We start from the raw sequence: 24,757 nt of genomic DNA on the forward strand, positions 1-24,757 counted from the left end.
CAGGTAGAATGTCTCCTCTATTTCTGTCTTTCTGATCCCTAAAAGCTGTCTTTCAGCTAGGTTTGGCTACCTAAAAGAAGCCTAATCTAAATTCATTATATGCATGCACTCACAGCATGTATTTATCTGTACACATCATCACAAAGTTGGTTGATTTTATTAAATCCAAAAACCAAGAATCTCATTTCCTATTTTTCTAAAAGTCAAACAAATGCTTTCTGGTAAAGAAATAAAGTAACAAAACCAATTCCAGTGGCATGATGACCTTCTATATCAAGATGATAACACATGTCCAGACTTCTCAGATTCTGTTTGAATATTAAGCATGTTCCTTGAAGTCAACAAGGTACCAAAGGTGAAGAAGGTTTCTCTAAAGCACAATCAAAATCCATTCTATTGCATGACATCTGATAAGCTTCATTGTTCCTTTCAATGATAAGTTCTCAAAATAGGGGTTCAGAACAATGAAGCTCTAACCTCATGTTGTCCCTCAGTAATTGTTCTCCCTCATGTAATTTTTATTGCTTGAGGTGTAGAAATCTATAGTTAGTAAGCAGTTGTGTGTGTTAGGTTAGCAGTGAAGGAATAAGTGTTCCAACATATATTACAGATAGTGCAGATTATTCATTTTTGCACTACCAGTCTTGTAATTTTATCATAGTAACAGAGTAAACAACTGGAGCATAGAATCATAAAAGTGTTTAGATGGGAAAAAAACTTCAGAGTTTGAGGAAAAAACATCAAGTCAACCACAAACTTAACACTACCAAGACCACCAATAAACTGTATCCCTAAAAACCACATATACACATCTTTTAAATACCTCCAGGGATGGTGACTTAACCACTTTCCTGGGCAGTCTGTTCCAATGCTTTATAATCTCTTTGGTAAAACTTTTCCCCCTTATATCCATTCCAAATGTCCCCTGCCTCAAACTGAGGCCATTTACTCTAGTTCTGCCACTTGCTGTTTGGGAGGAGAGGGCAACACTCACCTTGCTACAACCTCTTTTCAGATAGTTGCAGAGAGCGATGTGGTCCTCACTGTGCCTAATTTTCTCCAGACTGGGCAACCTCAGCTCTGTTGCCCTTCTCTGGATTCACTCCAGCACCTTAATGCCTTTCTTATAGAGAGGGGCCCAGAACTGAACACAGGATTCAAGATGTGGCCTTACCAGGGCTGAGCACAGAGAGACGATCACTGCCCTGGTCCTGTTGGCCACGCTGTTTCTGATACAGGCCAGGATGCCTTTGGCCTTCTTGGCCACCTACACACACTAATGGCTCATGTTCAGCCTGTTGTCAACCAGCACCTACAGGTCCTTTTCTGCCATGCAGCTTTCCAACCTGTAGTGCTACCTTGGGCTTTGAGACCCAAGTGCAGGACTGTCATAGGTCTACTTGTTCTAAAAAACCAAGCAGGGAATTTTTCCTTCCCCTGCATCGGTGTAAAAGAAAGATGTTGAATGAGGGAAGCAGAAAGTGTTTGCCTAGAGTAATTGGCACACACAAAGGAACTAGCTAGCAGATCCACTTTCCAAGCTGATGGCCCTCTGAAGACTGTGGGGAGGGGTGATGAGTTTTGTTTTCTCTCCTCCAAAACAGGAGGCACTTCACTTCTGCCTTAAATCGGGCAAGGTGTGGGTTGGAGGGCTCCGAAGTTCACTTTATTTTTTGGCCTGGTCATCTGGTTGTTTTCTGTCCCAGGTTTGCCTCCATTTTTCCTGCGCCCTGTTCTGCCCCCAGCCCAGATCTGCTCGGATTTCATCGGAGAGGCTTGACCTATCTGCAGAGGAACTTTTTGGGGAGGAGGTCGCCCTTTCTTTCCCTCCTCCACTCCTGTGTTTGCCAGCGGCTTGTGCCCATCAATGAAATTCTGGCCACAGCTAGTCACAGACAGCATGAGTTTCGTGGGAAGAGCCCCCTTTTTCCCCTTTTCCCCTTCACCTTCTCGGTGTGGAGAAGAAATCTCCATTTTTGGCTTCTCCCGTGCACTGAGGCCCCCATGTGGCGACCCCTAGAGCACAGCAGTGGCCCCTGCCAGCCAAAACAGAGTAACTGCAGGCTCTGCTCCTCCAGTGATCCAACAGCACCCCATGCTGATCGTGGTTGTGCCAAAAAGCGGAAAGTACTGAACTGTTTTCTTTTTGAAGGGGACTTTTGGGTTGTTCTTTTGTTTTCTGCCAATACACATATATCCTTTAATAAAGGGCTGTTAGTTTTTCTTTCTCCATACTTCCTCAATTGGAGTCTCCCAATTTCGGATTTACAACCGCTTAGAGGAGGAGTTTGGTCTTCCTTATAACTCATCTTCCTTAGCAAAACACTTCAGTCTTGTTAAACTGAGACAAAGACCCAGCACTTGGCCTTATTGAACCTCATACAATTGGCTTTGGCCCACTGATCCAGCCAATTCAGATCCTTCTGCAGAGCCTTCCTGCTCTCCAGCAGATCAACAATCCAGCCTCACTTGGTGTGGTCTGCAAACTGACTGAGGGTGCCCTTGATCCCTTTATCCAGACCATTGACAAAGATACTAAACAGGACTGGCCCCAACACTGAGCCCTGGGGAACCACCTGGATGTAACTCCATTCAGCAGCACTCTCTGGGCTTGTGTCCTCAGAAAAACTTATAGATTTCACTGAAAAGATTATCTCTGGAATTTTAGAAAAACATTAGTACAAAGACTGTGGAACATTTATAATTTTTCATACATATGATACAACTTATAGCAAATCACATCAGCTATACTATTTGTAAGGATTCATAGTGAAGTGAAATTCTTATTAAGAATCTGTACACCACTACCTCAGCTGGAGAAATATGTATGAATATTGTTTTGAGTGTTTCTATTTATGCTTAAACATCTCACTTGCCTTGGAAAAAGATAGTATACTAACAAGTTTGCACATATGTTGTATTTTAAAGCTTCAAACAAGATACTCCTTCTGGAATCAAAGCTATCAGAAATGTGGATTTGGTTGTCCTATAATTCTCAAAAATAATGTTACATAATATTTCTAGGCATTCAGTCAAAATGTTCTAAAATGACTGGTATAACAATGGCATTTACTGGTATTTCAATACCCACACTAAAATTTTAGCAGTGGTAGCTTTTCTGATTTAAGTAAAATTGAATAAAAATGATATATAACATGATGTGTAACAAATTTTTTGCACAGCTTGCACATTATCTAAAGAGTCAGGAGTTTTAAGTCCTATTTATATTTGGATTCTTGATTTTGCTACATGCTCTGTTTTCAGTGTGTCACTTTTCACACTAAGAGAATACTAAATCTTTGAATCTGAGGACACAAAAAATTGATTTTCTCACAGACGTTTTTAATACAACCAAGACTATACGGCCTAAAATAAAATAAGAATGGTTTACACTTTGAACATCACTTTTTCTAACTTGTTTGTTTGGATTATTTTGCAATTGCCAGAACTTTTAACTACAACAATACTTTTATGAGAAAATGATGTTCTGAAGGAAAGAAATTTTGAAGGGTGCACTGCCGCAGTCCAAAGAGGGGATGGGGCTGTGGCACAGCACGGGTTCAGGAGACAAGGTAGAGTACAGGTAGAATGCTTTATTGAAGTGTGCACATGACTTTTTATCAGCTCAGGAGGGGAAAGGGTCAGAACATGGGGTGGAGCATGAGACAGACAAACGGGGGAACAAATCAGGGTGGGGACACTGGCAAAAGGGGGAGGAAAAAGGTAAATGGTAACTGTCTCCTCTCTGCAGCTTCTTCAGCCTATCAGAGAAGGGAGTAGGGGAGCAGGGAGCAGGCAAACTCCTGGCGAGCCTGAGCATGCCCAGGCTATGCACTTTGTAGTGTGGATACAAAGAAACCACATAATACAGTAAAGTCCATATAATAACTGTAAGGTCCATATAACAAAGTCCTGTCAATTGCTGTACGCCTTTCTCCACGCCTGGAACGGTTCCCATCTTCCTCCTTCACAGTGTACCTCATTTTAATCACTAGTAAAGAAGTTGCAGATTTAAAATCCTTATTTAAAAAGAACAACAGTTGAATGCTACTATATCCAATAATATTTATGAGCTTGCATTTTGTCATTTCACCATACATTAGCATCATCCAATTTCCTGAGGGCTTACAGATGTTTAGTTTAAAGTCTATAGAATCAGCTCTTAATGCTACCAGCTGAATGGAACACAGCTTTGATTTCTTTGTTAAATCTTGCCTCCATACAACCATAATCTGAGGAATATAATATCTAAGAAATAAATTATCATAAAATGGGAATCTGTTTCTAATGCCAAAAGCAAGGCACATCTAGTTCAATTAATTCAGTCTTGAAACAGATATCCTGACAAAACTGTAGATTAGAACAATTTACTGTCTAAACTTCAAGGGCTAAAAGCCGGGATTAAAGTTTTAGATTTCTGTTCTGATTTAAGGAAAATTAAGGTCAGAGAAATGTAGATTTAGTTAAAAAAAAAATTGTGTGGAGTTTTTATATGGCTCTTAAGCTGAATGCAATTCTTTCTACCAGAAAGGTCAGTCAAGGTAAATGAATTCTCTATCTTTTAATACCAAGTGTTAGGAATATTGGAGATGAAATTTTCTCTTTTGCTTACTTGACTTTCCTGTGAGAATATGATGTAACAAACATATATCCAGCAGGATTTTTGGTCATTATGAGAAACTCAATGTAATTATCTTTCAAACTCCTTAAATATAAAAGATTTTTCTTAATAAGAATGGTATTATTTTTTCCAAACATAATGAGGAACCTGAAAGGATGAACATTCTCTCTTCCAGAAAAAGAAGAGTTTGGATATAAATTTAAATGAATTCTTTTCTTCACCAAGGCCAAATTTGAAGTAAGCATTAGAAAAACCAATATATTTCCAAATGTGAATCTCTTTCATAAGTACTAAACTCCTGCAATATAATCTCATTAAAAGAACAGGGTCCAAAAAATTCAAGTCCTCAGACTAGTTCCAAAACTTTTCCCTGAAAAAGTCCATATGTTATAAATTCTGAAAAAGTGTGAGAATGTACAATTCTCATCTGGAAATCTTCATTTGAAAATCAACTAAAATGGAATTTAGTCCCTTTGGTTTATCTTTCTGCAAGTCCAATACAGTGGAACTTAAAATATTAGTTATGAACTTAATATGGATCTTAGTGACGTTAACTAGGATTTAGATTTGTAAAAAACTCAACAAACAGAAGATCTAGATAATATGTTGGCCTGAGTCTCTTAGTTTATAAAACAGATCTATAAAAAGTTTCTTGATATATGATCAATTCTGTTATTTCTGACTAGCTGGTACCTTTCTTACCCAGAAACACTTACATCTAAAGCTGTGATAGAAAATCCATGAGCAATTCTAAAAATTTGGTCTGCAATACTGTTATTAGTTTTTGGAGAAGCTTCAGTGTTCCTCGGTTTGAAAATGGACACTTACTCGTTCTTGGGTAACAATTCTTATCTTTAGGTCAACAAGCACACAAACCAGATTTTGCAAGCTGGAAACAAACTGTAGCTCTGTCTTAGAAATGTGAGAAAAGAATTAATAAAGGTATACAAGCCTATCCTTAGATTAATACCTTAAGATGAAAGCTGCCATTACAGGCAATTTTGGCTTATGGGCACAAGGAAGCACAAGAAGCATTATTGGCATACGTCTGGGAAAGGGTCACCGTGACCATTCTTTGAAATGGAAAATGAGATGTAAAAAAATATTGAAAAGAACATTTCAGTATCTCCAAAGTCTACAGTTTAATCTCTTTACTTTTTTCTCTCCTAAAAAGTCATATTCATAATTACTTTTTCTGTCGTTTATTTTAGTTAATATTTAGGATACATACTAAAAACAGATCACCAAATTTATGAAGTAACTTCACCTGGTCTCCTCAGCATCTGCATCATATGATATTCTATCATTTAAGTTCAATCATAAAATTACCTTTTACTTTCAAGAAAGTTAACCCAGAACTCATTCTATAACTTTTTTTTTTTAAGAGACATTCAAAATGTTATCACATGAACTTGAAGAAACAGTTTGGATGGAATTTTTCATTTGGTGATCTACTCCTAAAGGCCTAAGAGGATTTCCCAGCATGCAGAAAATAGTTTATGAAATATGATTTTAAATATGTATTTTCCTATTTGTAGCTGAAAAGGTACCATCCAAATGAGATCTATATCTAGGAAGGTGTTGTGGTTTGAGAGGCCCCCCCCTGGGGGGACTGAAAATGGTTTGCTTGAGAATGGCTCTTCCGATGCAGAGCCGATCAAAAGCTGCAATAATGCCTCTGTGAAACGACATATTTGATAGAACCGGAAGAGAAGATGATTGCACAGTTAAAATTAGAGCTGTGAGGTAGCTGAGGGGCGTAGGGCCCCATGGGGGCCGGGGGCCCTTTTCGCCCCCACCAGGCCCTGTCCAGCCAAGCTGGGCCTCTGGCCAAAAACATGCAGCATCCAGAGAGACAGAGAGAGAGAGACTCCCCAGGAGTTCTCCGGCTGGCCTCACCAACTTCCCTCACTGCAGAGGAGAGGGTGGTGATAGACTGGCTAGACTCTGCCAGCCCTGGCCCAGGAGGACTCCAGGCTGGCAGCCATGACTCTGAGCAGGCAGCAGTTCAGAGCAGAGAAGCCCCCGTGAAGAAGTGGTGGCAGCTACAGCCAGGGCCGAGACTGGGCTCCTGGCCAAAGGTATGCAGCCAAGATCAGAAGAATTCCAGAGAGCAAGAGAAAAGCTGCTCAGAGAAGCAGAGCATGGCACAGAGCCAGACCGAGGAACATGGGAGTGTCCCACTGGGAGAGCTTGCAACGGGGCAGAGAGAGAGAAACTTTAAGCAGTCTCGCTACCCCTTCCCTGCCATGGAGGTGGGAGGGGACTACTGGAGCTGAAACCGGAGCAGCAGAGAAGGGCTGAAGGGCCCAGAGATGTCCTGCAAGCTAGACCAGGGTGGCCAGACCCTGAGTTTGCAGCAGCCAAAGCAGCAGAAGCAGCAGCAGCAATGAACTGGATGAGCAGAGAGTGTGCCTGCATCCGGGAGCTGAGCAGAGCAGAGAGAGGCCAAGCTTGGAACATTCTAGGGTAGGACTGAGCCAAAACCCCAGAACCTTTTGACCCTGGGAAGAGGGGTGGTCCCCTTGGAGAGGGATTCCCAGAGAGCAAACTCCCTGTGGAAGGAAACCTCCATGGAGCAGGGAATAAAGACTTAAAGCTTTAACTCCCTGTACTCCGTGGTAAAGACGTGGTGATAACAAGTGTTTCCCTCAAAGCCCATGGATGAACCCTCAGTGGGAGCCGAGCAGTTAGAGGCAGGGTTCTGAGGCCTTGCACTCTATAGGAGAGAGAGAGAGAGAAATTTTTCCAGCTATGGCAAATTGAAGCTGTAATCCTGAAAGTGAAGGACAGACTTCTTCTTCTTCTGGACTAATATGGGGGGAGAAGGGTGATTTTTGTAAATACATAGTTTGTCATCATAGGAAGCACTATTTAGAATTGGTGTATATATTATTCTATAGTTTCTATTCTGTTAGTAATAAATTTTGATATTATTTCCCCATGCTGAGTCTGTTCTCCCTGTGTGAAACTTCTCTCACTCTTTTAGCAGATTTGTGGGGGTTTGAAAAATTGGGCCTGGGTCAAACCACGACAGAAGGTATCTCTTACATTATCAGAGGATAAAAATTAAAAAATTACATTCCCTATATATTTTTGGTGATTACAGCATTCATAGCAGTTGAAATGTGAAGATAAGTGTCTCTCTATTGAAATTTATTGTTAATTGAGTTTGATTTTTCAGTCTTGGCAAATTGATTAACATTAATGGACCCATCTGCTGCATCAATACATGAGGAATAACAACAGTACGAATAATCACTGTAAGAATAGTTTGAGACACTGGAAACATGATTGTTTGTGGGAGCAATTAACTTTGAGATTGTACTCTACATTGTAAAAGATAAGCTTGTAGGTGTTTACATTTTTTGAGTCTTTATACGATTTAAAACAAACATTAATCAAATACTACTGGCGTAGTGGCTGACATAATTGTCAAATCATTGGTGAGGTACTTTTGAGAGTTTCTTTCCCACACACAGATGTGTCTTCATAATTAACTCTAAGCTTGGTTTGCAACATCTGCCTCATATGATCAGGATGCCACGCAGAATATTAAGAGGCTCCTAGGTTAATATTTCCATGCCCTTTTCAAACACATCCAAATCTAATGAGTTTTGAATTCTGTAGAACATATGTATATGACAATCAAACCCTAAATTTACTGAATAGTTGTCATTTTTTCCCCCTTTTAAATTAACCAGTCTCTGAAATTTTACATTAGCATAGATTTAAAGCGCAATAAAAGAGCTAGTGAACTTGAAAAAGTGCTTCTTAAAGGAGTAGAGCACTTACATAGGAGACTACCTTGTTTTTAAATCTAATACAATAGTATCTGTATAAAGAATTAAAAATTTGGACTTGTACTGAACTACTCATCTGATACAGCGTATGTTTAGCTGCTCTTAAAACTGAATGACTTTTATTCTACTGTGATGGCTTTGGCTGGGATAGAGTTAATTTTGTTCACAATATGGGGCTGTGTTTTGGATTTGTGCTGAACATAGTGTTCATAACACAGGCATGTTTTTGTTATTGCTGAGCAGCATTTGTGCAGAGTCAAGGCCTTTCTGCTCCTCACCCCACCCCACCAGCGAGGAGGCTGGGGATGCACAAGGAGTTGTAAGGAGACACAGCCAGGACAGCTCATCCCCAACTGACCAAAGGCATATTCCAGACCATATGACATCATACTCAGCATATCAAGCTGGAGTACGAAGGAGGAAGCAGGAGACATTCTGAGTGATGGTATTTGTCTTCCCAAGTCACCATTACACATAATAAAGCTCTGCTTTCCCATCACCACTGTCCTGCCTGGACAATCAGGGCTGGATCTGGCCCTGGTTCCCCTCTCTGGGCTAGATTCTGATCCCTCAGCAGTGGACTGATATCCCATCCCAGCCTCAGCCTGTTGCTATACCCAGGGATGCGCCCAATACCAAAGGGCTGGGTCTGCCCTGGTGCCCCACCTGGTGCAGGGCCCTGCCCTGATATGACCCTGGGGAGCACCTGATGTAGCCAATGACCAGAACACAGGGAGTTGCTGGCCCCAGCTGCATTTGAAATTTTGTATCTGAACACCAGCTACATACTAGTCCCTGCCTCTTTCTACCAAAAAATACAAAGAAAACATTTTTTCTTGCAAATACATTTCTCATGCATAATTATAGTAATTAATAGGATGAACACTACATAGCATTTTTGTACTCAGTTGATGAGAAACAGCAAGTAACTTTCTTTTAAGAACAACAGTAAACAAGTGTTTCTTTTGAAAAAGACCTGCCTATTCTCAGAAGTATATGTTGATAAGCTCCAGTTTTCATTATAGAACATGGCTGAGATATTTCCCATGTAATAATTCATAGTCTTTCAGAAGCAAACCCACTAATTATTTGCCAAACACCTGAAGAATAACATGTACTGGAAAAAAATTTTTTTCTTTTTTTTTCCACTAAGCGGTGTAATTGAAACAACAGACAAAAATCTTACTATAGCATCATATAGCTCCCTCAGCGTTGATGAGTGAATCCTATCAGGTCCCATGGACTTATATATGTCCAGTTGGTTTAAAAGTTCCCAAATCTGATTCTTGTCCCCCTAGGTGTAAGTCTGCCTTTTCCAGACTTTCTCCTGCAGGAGAGGAATAGGATTCCTGAAGGCCAATTATCAATAAAGTCTGAGGCAAAGAAAGCACTGAGTATTTCAGTCTTTTCTGAATCCTTTGTCACCAGAACTCCTGCACCATTCAGCAGCAAGCCTACATTTTGCCAAGTCTTCCTTTGGCAGCTGATATCCTTGTAGAAGCATTTGGTTTTGCTCTGCATGTCCCCCTGCCAGATCAGTCTCTAGATGGACTTTGGCTTTTCCCATATCTGTGTAGCTGGATATTTTCTCTGTATTCTTCCCAAGTCACCTGGCCATGCTTCTACCTCTTGTATGCTTCCTTTTGATATTTGAGTTTTGTCAGGAGCATCTTATTCACTGATGCAGGCTTCCAGACACGTGATTTCCTGCTCATTAGAATGACTCATTCTTGGGCATGGAGGAGGTAATCCCAGAAAATCAGTTGTCTGTTGTAGAAAATAGTGAAAATCATGATACTACAGAGCTGCTTATCCCTGGTTTGCACATGACTCCTCTGGACAGAAGAGAAGTGAACCATATCAAAACAAAAGCATTTTTGAAAAGGGCCTAGTCCAACAGCTAGAAAGCAGAAAGGCAGTAAAAAAACCAATGGTCATGAATTATTCAGGACCCAAATTTAAATGAAAAAGTATTCTATAATTGTAGTTGACAGGCCAAGCAGTCCTGTCAATTGCTTGCTTGCTGAGATATAGTATAGATATGAATATAGTAAGGACCAACAGAGGAAAAAGGACTCATTTTCACCAGACTGGCAGGTAAATTGTGTATGCTTTCACAAAGTTGATTTGCTTTCATTTGTGCTTTAATCAAACAAGACCTAGAGATCAAAATCTGTTTGGTGTTCTTCATGTGCTCACATCAGACAAGGGAGGCAGAGAAGCCCCTCAAAACTTTGTTCAAGGCCTCCTGAATCTAAGAAACACACAATAGTCATCAAAAGAACTTTAGGCTATGTTCTGTTTAGCATTTGCCTTGAAGCTGAAGTGCGATTTTTAAAAAAATTGGCAGCTACTTCACAAATTCTATCAATTCTAAACAAAAACGTGTTTCTAAATGCTGACTTCCTTAGACAATGATCAAGTTACTATGGCTTAAGAAGTTGCTGTTCTACAACTGAACCATCATTCAACTGAACCATCATCCTCTGTTCTTTTAACTCATGTCTCTTTCAGACTCAGACTCCATTTCCTCTTTCAGCACGATGCACCTTAACTGTCAAAAGTTCTTTGACAATACTTTTTCACATGTGCTGGAGATGAACAAGTAGGTCATTTGTTAGTGTTTTCATAGCATGATGACAAACATTTTGTACCCAGGAGCACATCAAGAAGATGAGTGAGGGTACAAGGCCTAGTAAAAACACAGAGTTGTTAGGCTGAAGAATGAGATCTTATGTGCTTTCTGTCCAAGCTGTCTATACAAATGTTCTGATTTAGTCTTGTAGTGGAACTGATCTAATTGGTTGCAAAGGAATTCTGGCATCAACCAAATAGGTATGCTGCATTGACAATGTAATTACATTTTATATCGCTTTTCATGTAAGAAAATAAAGTATAAAATCTCTCTGGCTGGCATGAGGGTGTCATATTTTCTGTTTAAAATTATCAGGACAAAAGGTTGGTGATTATTTCATTATAGAGAAAATGATAATAATTTTTCATTAAGGACGAAACTACCGACCACAGAATGTAAATGGATGATGAGTAAAGAAATAACTCTTACCTAGTGCAGGTTCCACCATTGTGACATGGATGATAATCACATATTGGAACATGGCAGTTCTCAACATTCCTCCCTCCAAGAGCCTCATCTATGATGAACAACTCTTTGTGGTTAACTTGAAAATCCCTAATGCATCCTTTATAGCCATGTATTGGCCCAGCACATCGATGAACCTCTTCATGAACAGGAACATTTCCAAGGAAGATTGATCCAAAGATGATCTGCAGAAACAAAAAGAGAATCATCAGAAAAGAATGTGATTTGTGAAGTTACTGTAAACAATGAATGAATAATAATTGCTGATAAAGGAGATAGTAATTACTCGAAGATGGACAAAAACTATGATACTTGCTGAAAAGATTCTTTCTAAAAATGTGCTTCTCTTTTTTAAAAACGTAATCCCTTCAGAGAGAGTGGTTTAATGCATTTTCATATTTTCAAATATATGTTTCCCATGAAACACAAATTGGAATTCCCAGCCTTAATCACAGCGAGCATGGTAAATTTTTCCCATGGCTTCCCTCATCCTGTATGATGTGTTGTACATTCATGGTTGAGATTCAGTGCAGAAACACCAAAGCTGTAGACTTGAAGATATTTTCTTTAGTTCCTGGGACCTACAGGACCCCTATAAGATGAATACAGAAAAAAGATTTTAGGTGTTTTTTTGTTGAATGACAGAAAACAGACTGCTATACTGAAGCCCAGGGGAAGAAAGGGAAATTTTCAAATTTCCAAATGCCTAGGCACTAGAGAAACAACCACAACTTTTTCCAGGCTGGGATTGACCAAATCATATCAGTGCTCACTATGGTAATTCCTGTTTTGCCTGACTTAAGATTCAAACCCTTGACCATCACATATAAAGCACGTATGACTCATTTAGCACTGTGTATTCCACTCCTCAAGCTGCTGCCTGACTTTCTGTAATTCTGACATGGGGCTTCATCGTTCCTAAGTTTCTTTGCTAAATGTCTGTCAATTCTTAGGTATTAAAAAAAATAATTACTTTTTCATAGGTGTGTCACTATGATGTATTTATTTGTACAATACCATCAATCCAGAAAGAGGGTGAAACCTAGACAATTCATGTCAAGCAGGAGTAAACAAATGGAATAAGAAATATATCACAGCATGTGTGAAACGTGAGGAGATAATTTATAGTGAAGGGGCTCTTCACTACCGTATTCAGACACCAACTGTAAAGAACTAGGAACAGGAGGAAAACATCACATTGATTTATCTGGAATTCACACATTTGTATGATTTTTGTTTTGCTGTGTCCTGTATTGCCTTTGTCAGTCCCGAAGCTATGTTGCTGACAATTCCAAGTGAAATTTGGAGTTACGGTGAATGTGAATACTGCCAGATATTCCTCTACTTAGTGTCTTTCATTTTGAGGGGAAAGAGAAAAACACCTGCTTCTTTTAGAGCATGGATAAAATTAAATCAGATTTTTCATGTCAGAGGAATTCAAAGACATTGACTCAGCACTTGTTGAATTAATTTCATATCACTTGACTTTATCCCCTTTCAAACAAAGCTATAAACCAGTGCAGTGAAAGACAAGATTTGTAAGTAGTGTTTGCAGACATTTTCTCTCTGCTTGTGAATCTGTTTCAAGAATTAATCAAAGTGTTGAACTGCATTATAAAGTGTCTTAAGTGATAAAGAAAAATGTTTTTAACAGTCCTCATGCAACACAATTTTTTTTACTATTGGACCTTTTTTACAAAAGCACTTACCTTGGGGGTAGATTCAGTGTACCCCAGAACAACTTCAGTAGGCTCTGCTCATTTTTTTGCATCAATGGATTTTATCATAATGTATTAGATGTTCTAACTCATGCTAGTACAGCATAATACACATTCTTTCTGTAAAGGTTACATTCTGAATTTAACTGACTGTGGTGGTTTGGACCTTGGTTTTTCCCCCAGAGGCTGAAAAGTGGTAGACCCCAAGGGATGGAAACCCCTGGAAGTTTTGAAGTTTTGCCCAATGGGCGATCCTGCAAAAATGTAAACATATCACAAGCACCGGAAGAGATGAGTTGTAGTTTGGTTATTAGAAGTGGTGGCCATGTTGTAGAGCCATGAGGAAGGGGCTCTGAGCCCCTCGGGGCCTCTGGGGCCTCCCAGCCCCTTGCTGGGGGAAGACTACAGAGACTTGGAACAGTGTTAGACTGGACTAAGCATCTGTAGTTATGCCGGGAGATGTTTTTCTCCATGGGCACGGAGCAGCAGCCAGCACTGACCAGAGAAATGGTGGCAGAGAGCCAGGACAGATAAGACCTGAACTGGAGAAGCAACAGAGACATGCAGCATCGCAGAAAGGACTCCTGGAAAGGGAGAGAGAGAGAGAGAGAGAGAGCCAGCAGCAGAGCTACAGAGTTTGGGGTAAGACTGAATACCAGACCCCAAAACTCCCTTGAGACTCCTCTTAGAGAAGAGGGACATGGACTCCTATTTTGGAGAGAGTTTTAGACATGCAGCACCTGAGAGAGAGAGGAACTAAGAAGCTCAAAGATGTCCTGGAGCTGGACCGGGACGGCCAGATGGAATGCAGAGGGGGTGACCTTGGCTCCCCCCTCGCACTGCTGCCACGGTGGCAGCCTGAGAACAGGGCACAGAGGCCCTGCAGGAGTTTGAATCTCCTGGAGATACCAGACCGTCACGAAGACCCCCCTGTGTCTTCGTGATATGACCGTGGTGAAACGACCTTGTCTGGGGTGACGAAGCCCACGGAAGACCCCTTTGCCTGCGTCAAGGGGGCCGAGGGAGCTTGGATACCTCCCTCGTGAGTGCTGGCAGAGATCCAGCTATCAGCTGCATACATGAGAAGAGGATAGATGACCTGCTGCCTTAGAAGATGCTGCTTAGAGACTGGAAGGGATCTGTCCTTCTTTCCCTCCTGGACTTTTATTTGGAGGGGAGAAGAGATCTGGTCCATTGTAAATACTTATGTCATAGTAGAGATATTGTGATCGTGCGTATAATGTGATATGGTATTTATTTGTACAGTCATTGTAATATATTCCCTTTCCCCATTTGGAGTCTGGTGTGTTTTGTCTGGAAAAACCCATCTCACATTAGGTTGAGATGTGGGAGGGGGCTTAGACTAGGGGATTGGATTTTGGGGCTATCTCAAACCATGACACTGACTTAACCAGAATATATTTTAAGGAGGCACACAGAAAGAATTCCTGTAAGTCTTGTTAATAATATAACAGCTTAATATAGCATTAAATCAAAATTTTATTTAATATACTAATATTTCAAATACTAATTTGAAAATATGCTATTTTCCTTGGAGCCTGAGTGCTAAAAATGATTAGCTCGACCAGTAACGGGAAGATATCTGCTAGTCGTCTTAGAGATAAGAAATTTCTTTTTTTTCTTTCTTTCTTTGATTGTGTACTTTGTAAAGAAAATAGGGGCTCTGGGAGATTAGGAGCAGATCAGTAAAGTGTAATAGTCGTGAGGATGCAACATTCATAATAGACACCATGCAAGGGAAGAAATTCTTTTACAAACCAGTGGTGCATACTGTGAGTTGCACAGAATGATTAGCATCTCTACAGGTAACTGGCCTGCCTTCTGGTGAACAAACTTATAAAGCAAGCTGTCAATCACAGTTTAAATTCTCAAGTCTAAAAACATTTTAAATGTATCATGCAGAAATAATCTTGTGATGAAAGAATGCATAACAAAGAGAGGCAATAACATGGAGACAAAGAATAACAGAAAAAAATCAAGATTTGGGAAATCTACCTATTGACCATTTAGAATGAGTCTTCTGATACCAGTTTCAAAATGGAGACTGATGTTTCTGCAATACTTCTGCATTCAGAAGTGAAGTCCTAGCAAGAATTCTGAAACCAGGTTAAATCATTGATGATCATAACTGTCTTCCACTAGTTCTAGTGGGGCTTGCAACTAGAAAGTAACTAGAATTACTGCTTAGCAATATCTTAATTGTTTCTAACACCATGGCCTTAGGTAAACGACATCGCTTATATATTTTTTCCTTTCATACCATCACTGGCCTTTCCATGGACTTTGGGCAGCTGAAATAGAAGTTTCAGAGTTAGGTAAACTTAAGAAATAAGTGGAAATTGTATGGATGCTTAATGTGAAAAAAACTATTAAAGAGAAACTAATTACATTTAATGATAACTGAAGAGGAGTTTTTTAGTTAGAATACCCCCTCTCCTTTGAAAATAATGAAGTACATATGTTGATAAAATGTTGAAAGCATATAGCTATTTTTTTATGTCTTTCAGACTGACCTGAGATGCTTGAGGTGAGAAAGAGAGTCTGTGCTGTACAGGAGGATTTCCATCTGCAGCCATTTCAATCAGACAGTAACCTTCAGGACTGCTCACAGGCAACATGTAGCTGGAAGGAAACAGATCTCATTACTGTTTGTGCTGTTGACCACAGAGTATTCAAACCTCTCACAGCAAAGGCAAAGTGAAAAAGATGCTTATGCCTCTATAAAGGATGACAATCTTTGGACAATATAATTCCAGTTTCATGGCTACTTGAACTACCCAGGAGACAAAAGATGTAAGTTTCTTCTACTAATGTCTCTCTTCTATTTACTTTCTTACTGTTCTTGATTCTAGTGTTTTAAATGTATACAGAGACAAAGAAGAAAGAGATCTTTAAATACATAGGTGGGTATTGATAAATTTTAAGTGCTAACTGCAGCTGACATAGGGTCTCCCTAGTATAGAGAGTTGTTGGACAAGTAACATCAATGTTGAATGATGTTGAACAGCCCAGGTTGAAATTTCCTTTTCCTACCCTAGAGGGGAAACAGAAATGGAATAAAGAATGAAAGGCTACATATCTCTGAGCAGAAAAATTACACTGTGATCTAGTTATCACTACTTGGAAAGCGTGTTGTTAAGGTAAACTCTGGTACTGAGCTTCATAGATAAAGAAGAATATAAGGTTAAGGGAATTTGTGAAGTAAATACTGGTGAATATTCAATAAAACATTGAAAATTCATCAACTTCTTTTCATGATGAGATCTGATAAAATGTTATTAATATTATCACCAATAAAAATTCAACCCCAAAAGGATGATTTTAAAAAATACTGATTTTTTACTTAGAAAGGAAATTTGCATAAACATTATCACAGTAAATGCAGAATAAGACAATAGCAGTCCATAGATTCTTTAAAACTGACCTCTGCTATTTCTGTAGAAATGCTTTTGAATTCCACTTGGCTTCTGTTTCAATTTTTATGTACTTTCAAAGAGAATGTGTTGGGCCCCTTTTTGGGAAGGATGTTAAGGTTTGCTGACCACATGTACTCTGCACAGGAAACTGCTCAGTCAAATCCATATAACAAGGTTTCCAGAGTAAAGCTTTTAACAAGAACAATGTTATATCTTTGTGTAATGTTTCACAAATGTTACACAACAGACATTACAAAATATTCTGAAAAAAAATTAAACACTTATATCACCTGCCAAATTTTCTATTTTTTTGTTAGTTGAATAAATGGTAAAGGACAATGACAAGAATCTCATAAATTACTTCATGTTGAAATAGATGAATTTTTATTTTAGGCCACAGGTATATGAAAGAATTAAAATATTTTAAAGCCCATTATGTTCCACACACTAGAAGCATATATTGCTAATCATAGGAATGACCTCAGAATTGACAAGGACAAATTTACTCCTAGAAAAATCATGTAAAGACATACCATACTCTCAAATGCCTACTTTTTTATGTATCACCACCTGGTTGGTCGTGTGCAGCTGCTGTAGCATGATTTATCCCTGGTTATGCCTTGAGCTTTGTTTTTCTGCTTCTGTGTCTAAAGTCTTACTGTTTTATCCTCCTATCTGTAGATTCATTATGAAATTTGGAGTTTCAGTTTTCACTTCTGAAGTTACTGGGAACGTTGTGTTGACATAAATGGATATAGTATTAGGCCCCTAGTGAATATTTATAAATTCACTGCAGTGCAGTTATTTCTGAGTGAGCAGCACAAAACCGGTATGTCTACTAACACAAGTCTAATAGCCAGTATACATCTACATCAGCTGCTGATGCACTCATATTAATAAATCATACCTTTGCAATGGTTATATAACTCCTGGTTTCAGAGATAAATCAGTCGATACCAACTCATTGACTTTTTACTGTGTTCTGCTGCGTGGGGTTGAAATGTGCTAAATTCTTTCATCTTGGTAAGTATGCAAAACTTTTCTTATTTTTGAATCTTTCTTTTGAAGCTCTGAGATATTTGAATGGCATCTTCTATTATCCCCTTTTGAAATGTGATCTAGACTCATAGACTATTAAAATAAGTTTGAAATATATTCATTTGTATTTATTATTTTAGGTTGAAACAGGAACCAGGCCTAAAAGAGTTAACTGAGATATCTCGGCCTGCTAAGAAACCCCAATATCTGTTTTGCTAGAAGAACATTTTAGGAGCACTGGTTAATATCATGTTCTGTTCTGCTCACTGGACCAAAGGCCGCCTTATAGAAAGAATAGGAGTAGTACACACATAGTAATAAATTAGGTAAACTAGATGTTTGAATAAGATATAGAAGGCCCAGAGCCAGGATTTTGCAAGCTTGAAGAATTCAGGTCACCTAATCGAATAGGTCAAATTGAGGAAGACGTCCATGGCAAGAACCAGAGGGATGAAAGCTTGAGGAGAAGACTCCCGCAGTAGAAGACTGCGCATGTCTGGAACGACTCCGCCCAGGGACTAGCCTACTTATTAATATGTATGTTTAATGATGTAACAATGTATCTAAAGTGTATAAAATGGCTTGCTTTTGCACTTTCAAGTCGAGCAAGTTTATCCAGCGCGAGCTGGCTTGCTCCTGACATTGAATAAACAAATACCTTGCTGCTTAAAGATACAAAAGTCTCTGAGCAGTTCTTCATACCAGATTTTTCGGCATCAGGTTAAAATTTTTTTTTTTCTAAACAACCCCTTACATCCCATACTATAATAGTCCAGCCCACAAAGAAAAAAAGCTTAAGTGATGTGGCAAAGTTAATAAAGAAGAATGTTCACCTAATGAAAAAGAAAAGAACCATATAGTCTATGTAAGTTTGACAATCTTCAAGCAATTAGCCATTCAAGTCAAATTCAGCATCGTAAATTTTTGTTGCAAATGTCTGGTATTTACACATTCTCACTGTTTTGCACATATAATTTCCCTTGTTTTGATCTTTTGCTAGAGAAAAAAAAAATGGAAAATTAAAAAGCTAATTTAGGTGCCACTAAAATAAGCCTTAAAGATTGTTTGATGTTGACATGGTCTTCACTGATGTATCTTTATGTAGACAAGCCCAAGTATTATAAATCCATATAGACAATAACACAGTCATCCCTACTCAGGCATAAGTTTAAAGAAATATTTCAGAAAAAAAGAGAATCCACTTTAAAAAGCCCCAGTATCTATAAACAGCAGCTATTACACAGTGATTTTGTTCATTGGGTCTTGACTTCACAAGGGACACAGAGTTGCCTTTTTTTTTTTTTAATATGCAGCAATGAACTCTCAAAGAGCAGCACTGATTTATTTGATGCCAGTCAGTAGATTAGTGACTGAGTTCTGAGAATAAAACCAGAGACCACAAGCAGCAGCCTACTACCCTGTATTCTAGAGTGCATGTTTAGGAATGCTACCACTGCTTTCTTCAGCATCTGATCCTTTCTCTGTAGGGATTTCCAAAGAAGTCATACTTGAAATTTCTCTCTGTCTTATGTCATAGAAAGGAAAAACTCATTTGAAATATGAACAAAATGAATATTTTTCATGCTTACATTACCACAAAATTAGGACTGTTTGAATTTGCCAGATTACTTAAATATGCTTAGAATAGCTTTAAGAAAGCAATAGAGCGTGGAAAATTACTGTCCAAAAGACAGTTTTCTTAGAAAATTATGAAAATAATGAAAAATGGCAATTAAACCATAAATCCTGTCTCTGTCTTTATTATACCTTTTAAATCCACAAAGTGCTACAATATAGACATATGCAAAACATAATCATATTAGTTTTTTAAAACAATAATGGAAAAAAGAATGTACTTGAAATATTTTGTGCCAGAAATTACCTGAATTAAAATACCACTTATCTTTCTCTAACATGATAATATTTTTCTTATAATCTATGTTTAAATCTGTCTTACTCGTGCAACTGAATAAATGCAGTTATATTATTTCATGCATCTCGTAAAAGATTGAAATCCATTATCCACATTAGAAAAGAAAAAATGGAACTGATGATTTATTCTCTTGACATTTTTTCTTTATTTTTCTAATTAACCTTATATTATGAGATACTGACCTCACATTAAGAACACCTGAGATGAAAGTGGCTAATCACTGACATCTTTTAATTTTGAAGTATTTTTAGTTCAATTGTGATTTTTCACTCGTTTAGATGCTGAAGGCATTTCAGTCCATCTGCCTCACATCTCAGTGGCATATTCTGGTTGTGTTCAAAGCCAGCATATTTTTTCCTCCAGAGACAGTGACAGGAGAGAATGCAATATGATTCCTACGGCAGGATAACTTTGTCAGGCACCAAAATTGTAATTCATGTACATCACATTCACAATGATATAAAAAGGATTAACAGAGGAGTAAAGAATTGGGTGTGTGGGGAATAGTTATGGGAAATGTGTGTGTATGTAGGATGTATGGCGATGTTATGCACAATAATCTAAGTATGTCTGGAGCCATGTGGAGCCCAGCCTGTTCGTGTAGATGCTAAGGTATAGGCCTGATGTAGTCAAATATATATTTCCAAAAATTTGAAATAAGGTGTTCAGCCTTCTTATTTTTATTTATCTAAGAATAACATGATTTTTTTCATAGCTGATGTGGCTTTTATATAAACTCGTTAAGAACAAGAACTACAAAGGCTTTACAATTTACAAAAGACTTATGGACCTCAACAGGTGCAAACCAGAAATTTCATACAGTGATTAATGTCATCACTAGTTACCTCTTGATTAATTCTGTGCATGAATACCAAATTTCTAACCAAGTGCAATGTTTACCTCACACACTCATGACACAATTTTGGATATTAAGTATTGGATCAATTTAGGTCTGGAAATTATATTCAAAGAAATCCTCTTACGCTAGCTAAGATAAGGGCACTTCTAAATCAAATGTCACCTGATATGATCTTGCTCAAGTAAATGTTTTAGCTTAAATTGTCACAGCTACTTCTCCAGGTGGAAATACAATCGTACTTTTTTTCCTTTCAAGCTAGTCACCAGATGGCACTAAAGGAGCACAGTAGAAAGCATGAATGCAAAATTCATACTAATGTCTCTTCTAATAATAGGAAAGACTGACTTAAGCCCTAATTGATAGCATGATTGCTTCAGCTTCCAGTTTATATCAAGGGAAACACAGTAAAGTACCTTAAACTGATTACATATTTGACAATATGGATGAGAATAGGTCAGGAGACTGGAACTTCTGGAAGATTTTTAACTGCTTTCATGCATTATAATTACCTAATGTAATAATGTAAAAATTGTACATTCATGGTTATGTAAACATGCTTAAGGAAATGTAGTTTATAGCAATTATATTTTCTCTATTGTGCTGTAGGTGCAGCTGTATTTCTAACAGATTAAGGAGAGGCATAGCAGAATTAAAATGTCAGATCAGCAGGTATAAAACCCCCCAAGCAATTATAAAGAGAACCTTTGTTCTTATCCAAGCTAAATTATCATAGTAAGACTGATTCTGAACAGAGATCTTAACACTGCTAGCAGATCAGGGTTTCTGGTCTTCTGAAAATTTATTAGAAAGTAGTTACACTACTGTCCATTTTATAATGTCACAAACAGAGGATTACACTTGGAACTATTTTTCACCTTACAAGCTGACAAACACTAGCCTGTCTTAATGGGTCAACAAAGAAAAAATCCCCACAAAATTCCCTTTGTAAGTATTGATATTAAAGACACAATTTAAAATGACTGCTGCAAAACACTGAAACAGTGGCTTCATTTACACCCTTGATTAACCAGAGCAGTTGTCAAGGGAACATCTAACCAACTGTCAAGTAATACAGGGGATTTTTGAAGAACAGCGATTTTACTTTTGGCTGAGCACATTCAATTCACAAGTGTGAAAATCTGTACAGTGCCTTACAGTTTTAATAATCTCTTGGTACTTTTTTTCTGAAATTTTTACACTTACTACTTTTTTTTCCCCTTAAAAATATATTTTTTAGAATTCCATTATTATAAAAAACATACCTTATCTTCCCAAAATTAACTTCAGCATACTGCTTCCATGGAAATGTCTCTTTACCCTCTTCTAGTTCAATAAGGTAAAATTTTGTTATTTCTTACCAATTTCAAGTGCAATATCAAGAAGTGACAATTACAAAAATGAATGCTCTATTTTATGTCTGACATTTTATTTGAAATCAATGAAACATCTGTCATAACCTCCAGCCATTCAACATCAAATGTCAGGTTTTCTAATTGCCGTAAACTGACCAAACACTAAAAGCATACCAGTAGGGGAGAAAGGGAGAGAGAAATGAAGACAAAGGAGGGAAGTAGATAAAAACAAGGAATATGAAAAATCCCAAATTATTTTGACCTCTAAAGTGTCTTGCAGCAATCCCTTGACACCCCTGTCTTTAAGAAAAATTAAAAAAAACACACACAAAAAGAGGTGTGTAAACTTTGGGAACACATTGGTGGATGATAAACTCCCAGTTGACCCTGAACTTGTTCGAGTCTTGCTGCTGGATGTGCATAAATCTCTAGGTCCTGATGGGACTCATCCCAGAGTACGGAAATGTCTGGCCAGTGTCATCACAAGACCTCTCTTAATCATTTATCAATGATCTTGGGAGTCTAGAGAAGTCCCAGTTGACTGAAAGCTGGCAAATGTCCCAGAATGTTCAAGAAGGGAAAGAAGGAAGACCTTGTTAATTACGGGTCTGTCAATCCTACTTCAGTGCCTGGTAAAATTATAGGGGAGGTAGTTCTGGGAGTTATTGAAAGACATCCAAAAGACAACACAGCATGGGTTCATGAGGGTCAAGTCTGGCATCACCAACTTAATTCCCTTTTATCATAGAATCATAGAATCAATCGATTTGGAAAAGACCTCCGAGATCATCTTGATCCAACACTGCCGTGGTCCCAGACCATGGCACTAAGTGCCACATCCAGTCTCATCTTAAAAACCTCTAAGGACGGTGAATCCACCACCTCCCTCGGCAGCCCATTCTAATGTCTGATTACTCTCTCTGTAAAAAATTTCTTCCTAATATCCAACTTAAACATCTCCTGGCAAAGCTTAAGATTGTGCCCTCTTATCCTACTGCTGGTTGCCTGGGAGAAGACACCAACGCCCACCTGGCTACAACCTCCTTTCAGGGAGTTGTAGAGCGTGATGATTCTATGATTCTATTAGAGTGTGTCCAGGGTAAACTGACCAAGATAGTGAAAGGCCTTGAGGGCAAGACTTACAAGGAGTGTCTGAGGTCACTTGACTTGTTCATCTTGAAGAAGAGTAAGCTGAGGAGTGACCTCATTGCAATCTACAATATCCTCAAGGGGAGCTGTGAAAGGGGAGGTGCTGATCTCCTCTCTCTAGTGATCAGCAACAGGACACAAGGAAATGGAACAAAGCTGCATCGAGGAAGTTCATATTGGACATTAGAAAAAGGTTCTTCACAGAGAGAATGGTCAGTCACTGGAAACAGGCTCCTGAGGGAAGTGGTCATGGTACCAATATGTCAGAGTTCAAGGAGTGGATGATGGTCTTAAGTGTACAGTTTAGTTTTAGGTAGTTTTGCAAGGAGCCAGGAATTGGACTCAATCCTTAGGGATCCCTTCCAACTTGAGATAGTCTATGATTAGTAGTCAGAGGTCTGTGGTGGAGAAGAAAAGAAACTGTAGCTATTGTATACTTTTCTGATGGGGCAGGAAATCTGGTAGTTTTGCTGATGGTTAATTTTCAGTGTTTTCTTAATTGAGCCTTAGAGCATCTGGTATTTGTATGAGATTCAAGAGCTTTACCTCACTTTGTGAAGAAAACCAGTTAGTCTTTGGCAGCACTACATTGAACATTACATTCTGTTATTGTTGACACTTTCTTTGTATCCATACGTTGAAGGCTGTTCCTCCTATTGACACTAAAATATTGATGCTATTTGTAATTAAATATGTAGGAAAAAGAAGAACTTTGAAAAATATGCAAATGTGAACAAATTTGAGTGAGCCCTCAAAGACGGCCAATTAGCATATGTAAGAGTATGCATAGTAAAGCTTTTGAATATTTTTTGGGGTCTAGCCTGACTTAGGAATATAAGCAGTTGCTCTGATATATTTTTACCAAATAATAAGGGTTTTATAGGTAGGATACAAATTATACTGCTTGTCTACCTCTATGCCTTGTATTACTTGGTCTGTTTGTATGGCAAAGAGGGTCCTGCAGTACTGCACTGATCCTTCTTGATTCAAAAAGACATCAGAGGTTTCTGTTACTGGCTATTGCAGAGAAGGAAAAATATTTTAAACTGAACTGGAGCTTTTCTCTATTATATGTAATGCTCTGTCTTCAGCTCAGTTTGTTCCTAAGTGCTCCAAACTGCAATTTCAAAATACTGCTTAGTGCTTCAAATGAAAAGAGTTACGTAAAGGACCACTTAAAACCCCTGAAACCCGACTTTTTAGAGCATCAACCCAGTTATGTTATGGTTGACTTTGAAAATATTCTAAAACATTGCATTTTCTCTTTCTTCATTGTGGTTCCAACCAAGGAAACATAAAAAAAAAGATCTATCTACCTGTTGCTTGAACACAGTTACACAGTTTTATGGGGATAACAATCTTAGGCACCCCTTTCAACATCAATTTCCTTTTAAATCACATGTTTCTTATTTGCATTTGATTATAGATTTATTGATAGGCTGTTTTATGCACTGAACACACTTGATTTTCTGTCCGAGTTTTGGATTTATCTGTGGGAAATAACAAACATTTCAGACAACACTTCAAAATGTGTGAGGAAATTGGAACTGAACATATGATATTTACGATAGAAATCTTATGTAATGCACAGAGTAATTTGCGCAGCAATATCACAATTCTGTTACAAAATGCCTCCTTTTCCCCCATTTTTCCACAAAAATCTTTAAAAAAATCTTCAAAAAAATCTTCAACTAGCTTAATTTGCTGTACATTTGGAGAATGCCATCCATCAAAATTCTGACTTTGA

At 38.3% G+C, this 24,757-nt stretch overlaps 1 protein-coding gene across 1 annotated transcript in view; it reads right to left on the minus strand.

The window, feature by feature from the left end:
- EYS (eyes shut homolog (Drosophila)) overlaps nucleotides 1–24,757 on the minus strand; it is a 784,118-nt gene that overhangs the window by 102,002 nt on the left and 657,359 nt on the right. Inside the window, exons 36-37 of the mRNA XM_017823913.1 lie at nucleotides 15,777–15,885; nucleotides 11,489–11,709 (exon numbers count right to left, since the gene is read on the minus strand). Of these exons, the coding sequence (XP_017679402.1) occupies nucleotides 11,489–11,709; nucleotides 15,777–15,885 (330 nt within the window). The remainder of the gene's footprint in view (nucleotides 1–11,488; nucleotides 11,710–15,776; nucleotides 15,886–24,757) is intronic.

The sequence above is a fragment of the Lepidothrix coronata genome, unplaced genomic scaffold (genome assembly GCF_001604755.1).
Source record: "Lepidothrix coronata isolate B3197 unplaced genomic scaffold, Lepidothrix_coronata-1.0 Scaffold4, whole genome shotgun sequence".
NCBI lineage: Eukaryota > Metazoa > Chordata > Aves > Passeriformes > Pipridae > Lepidothrix > Lepidothrix coronata.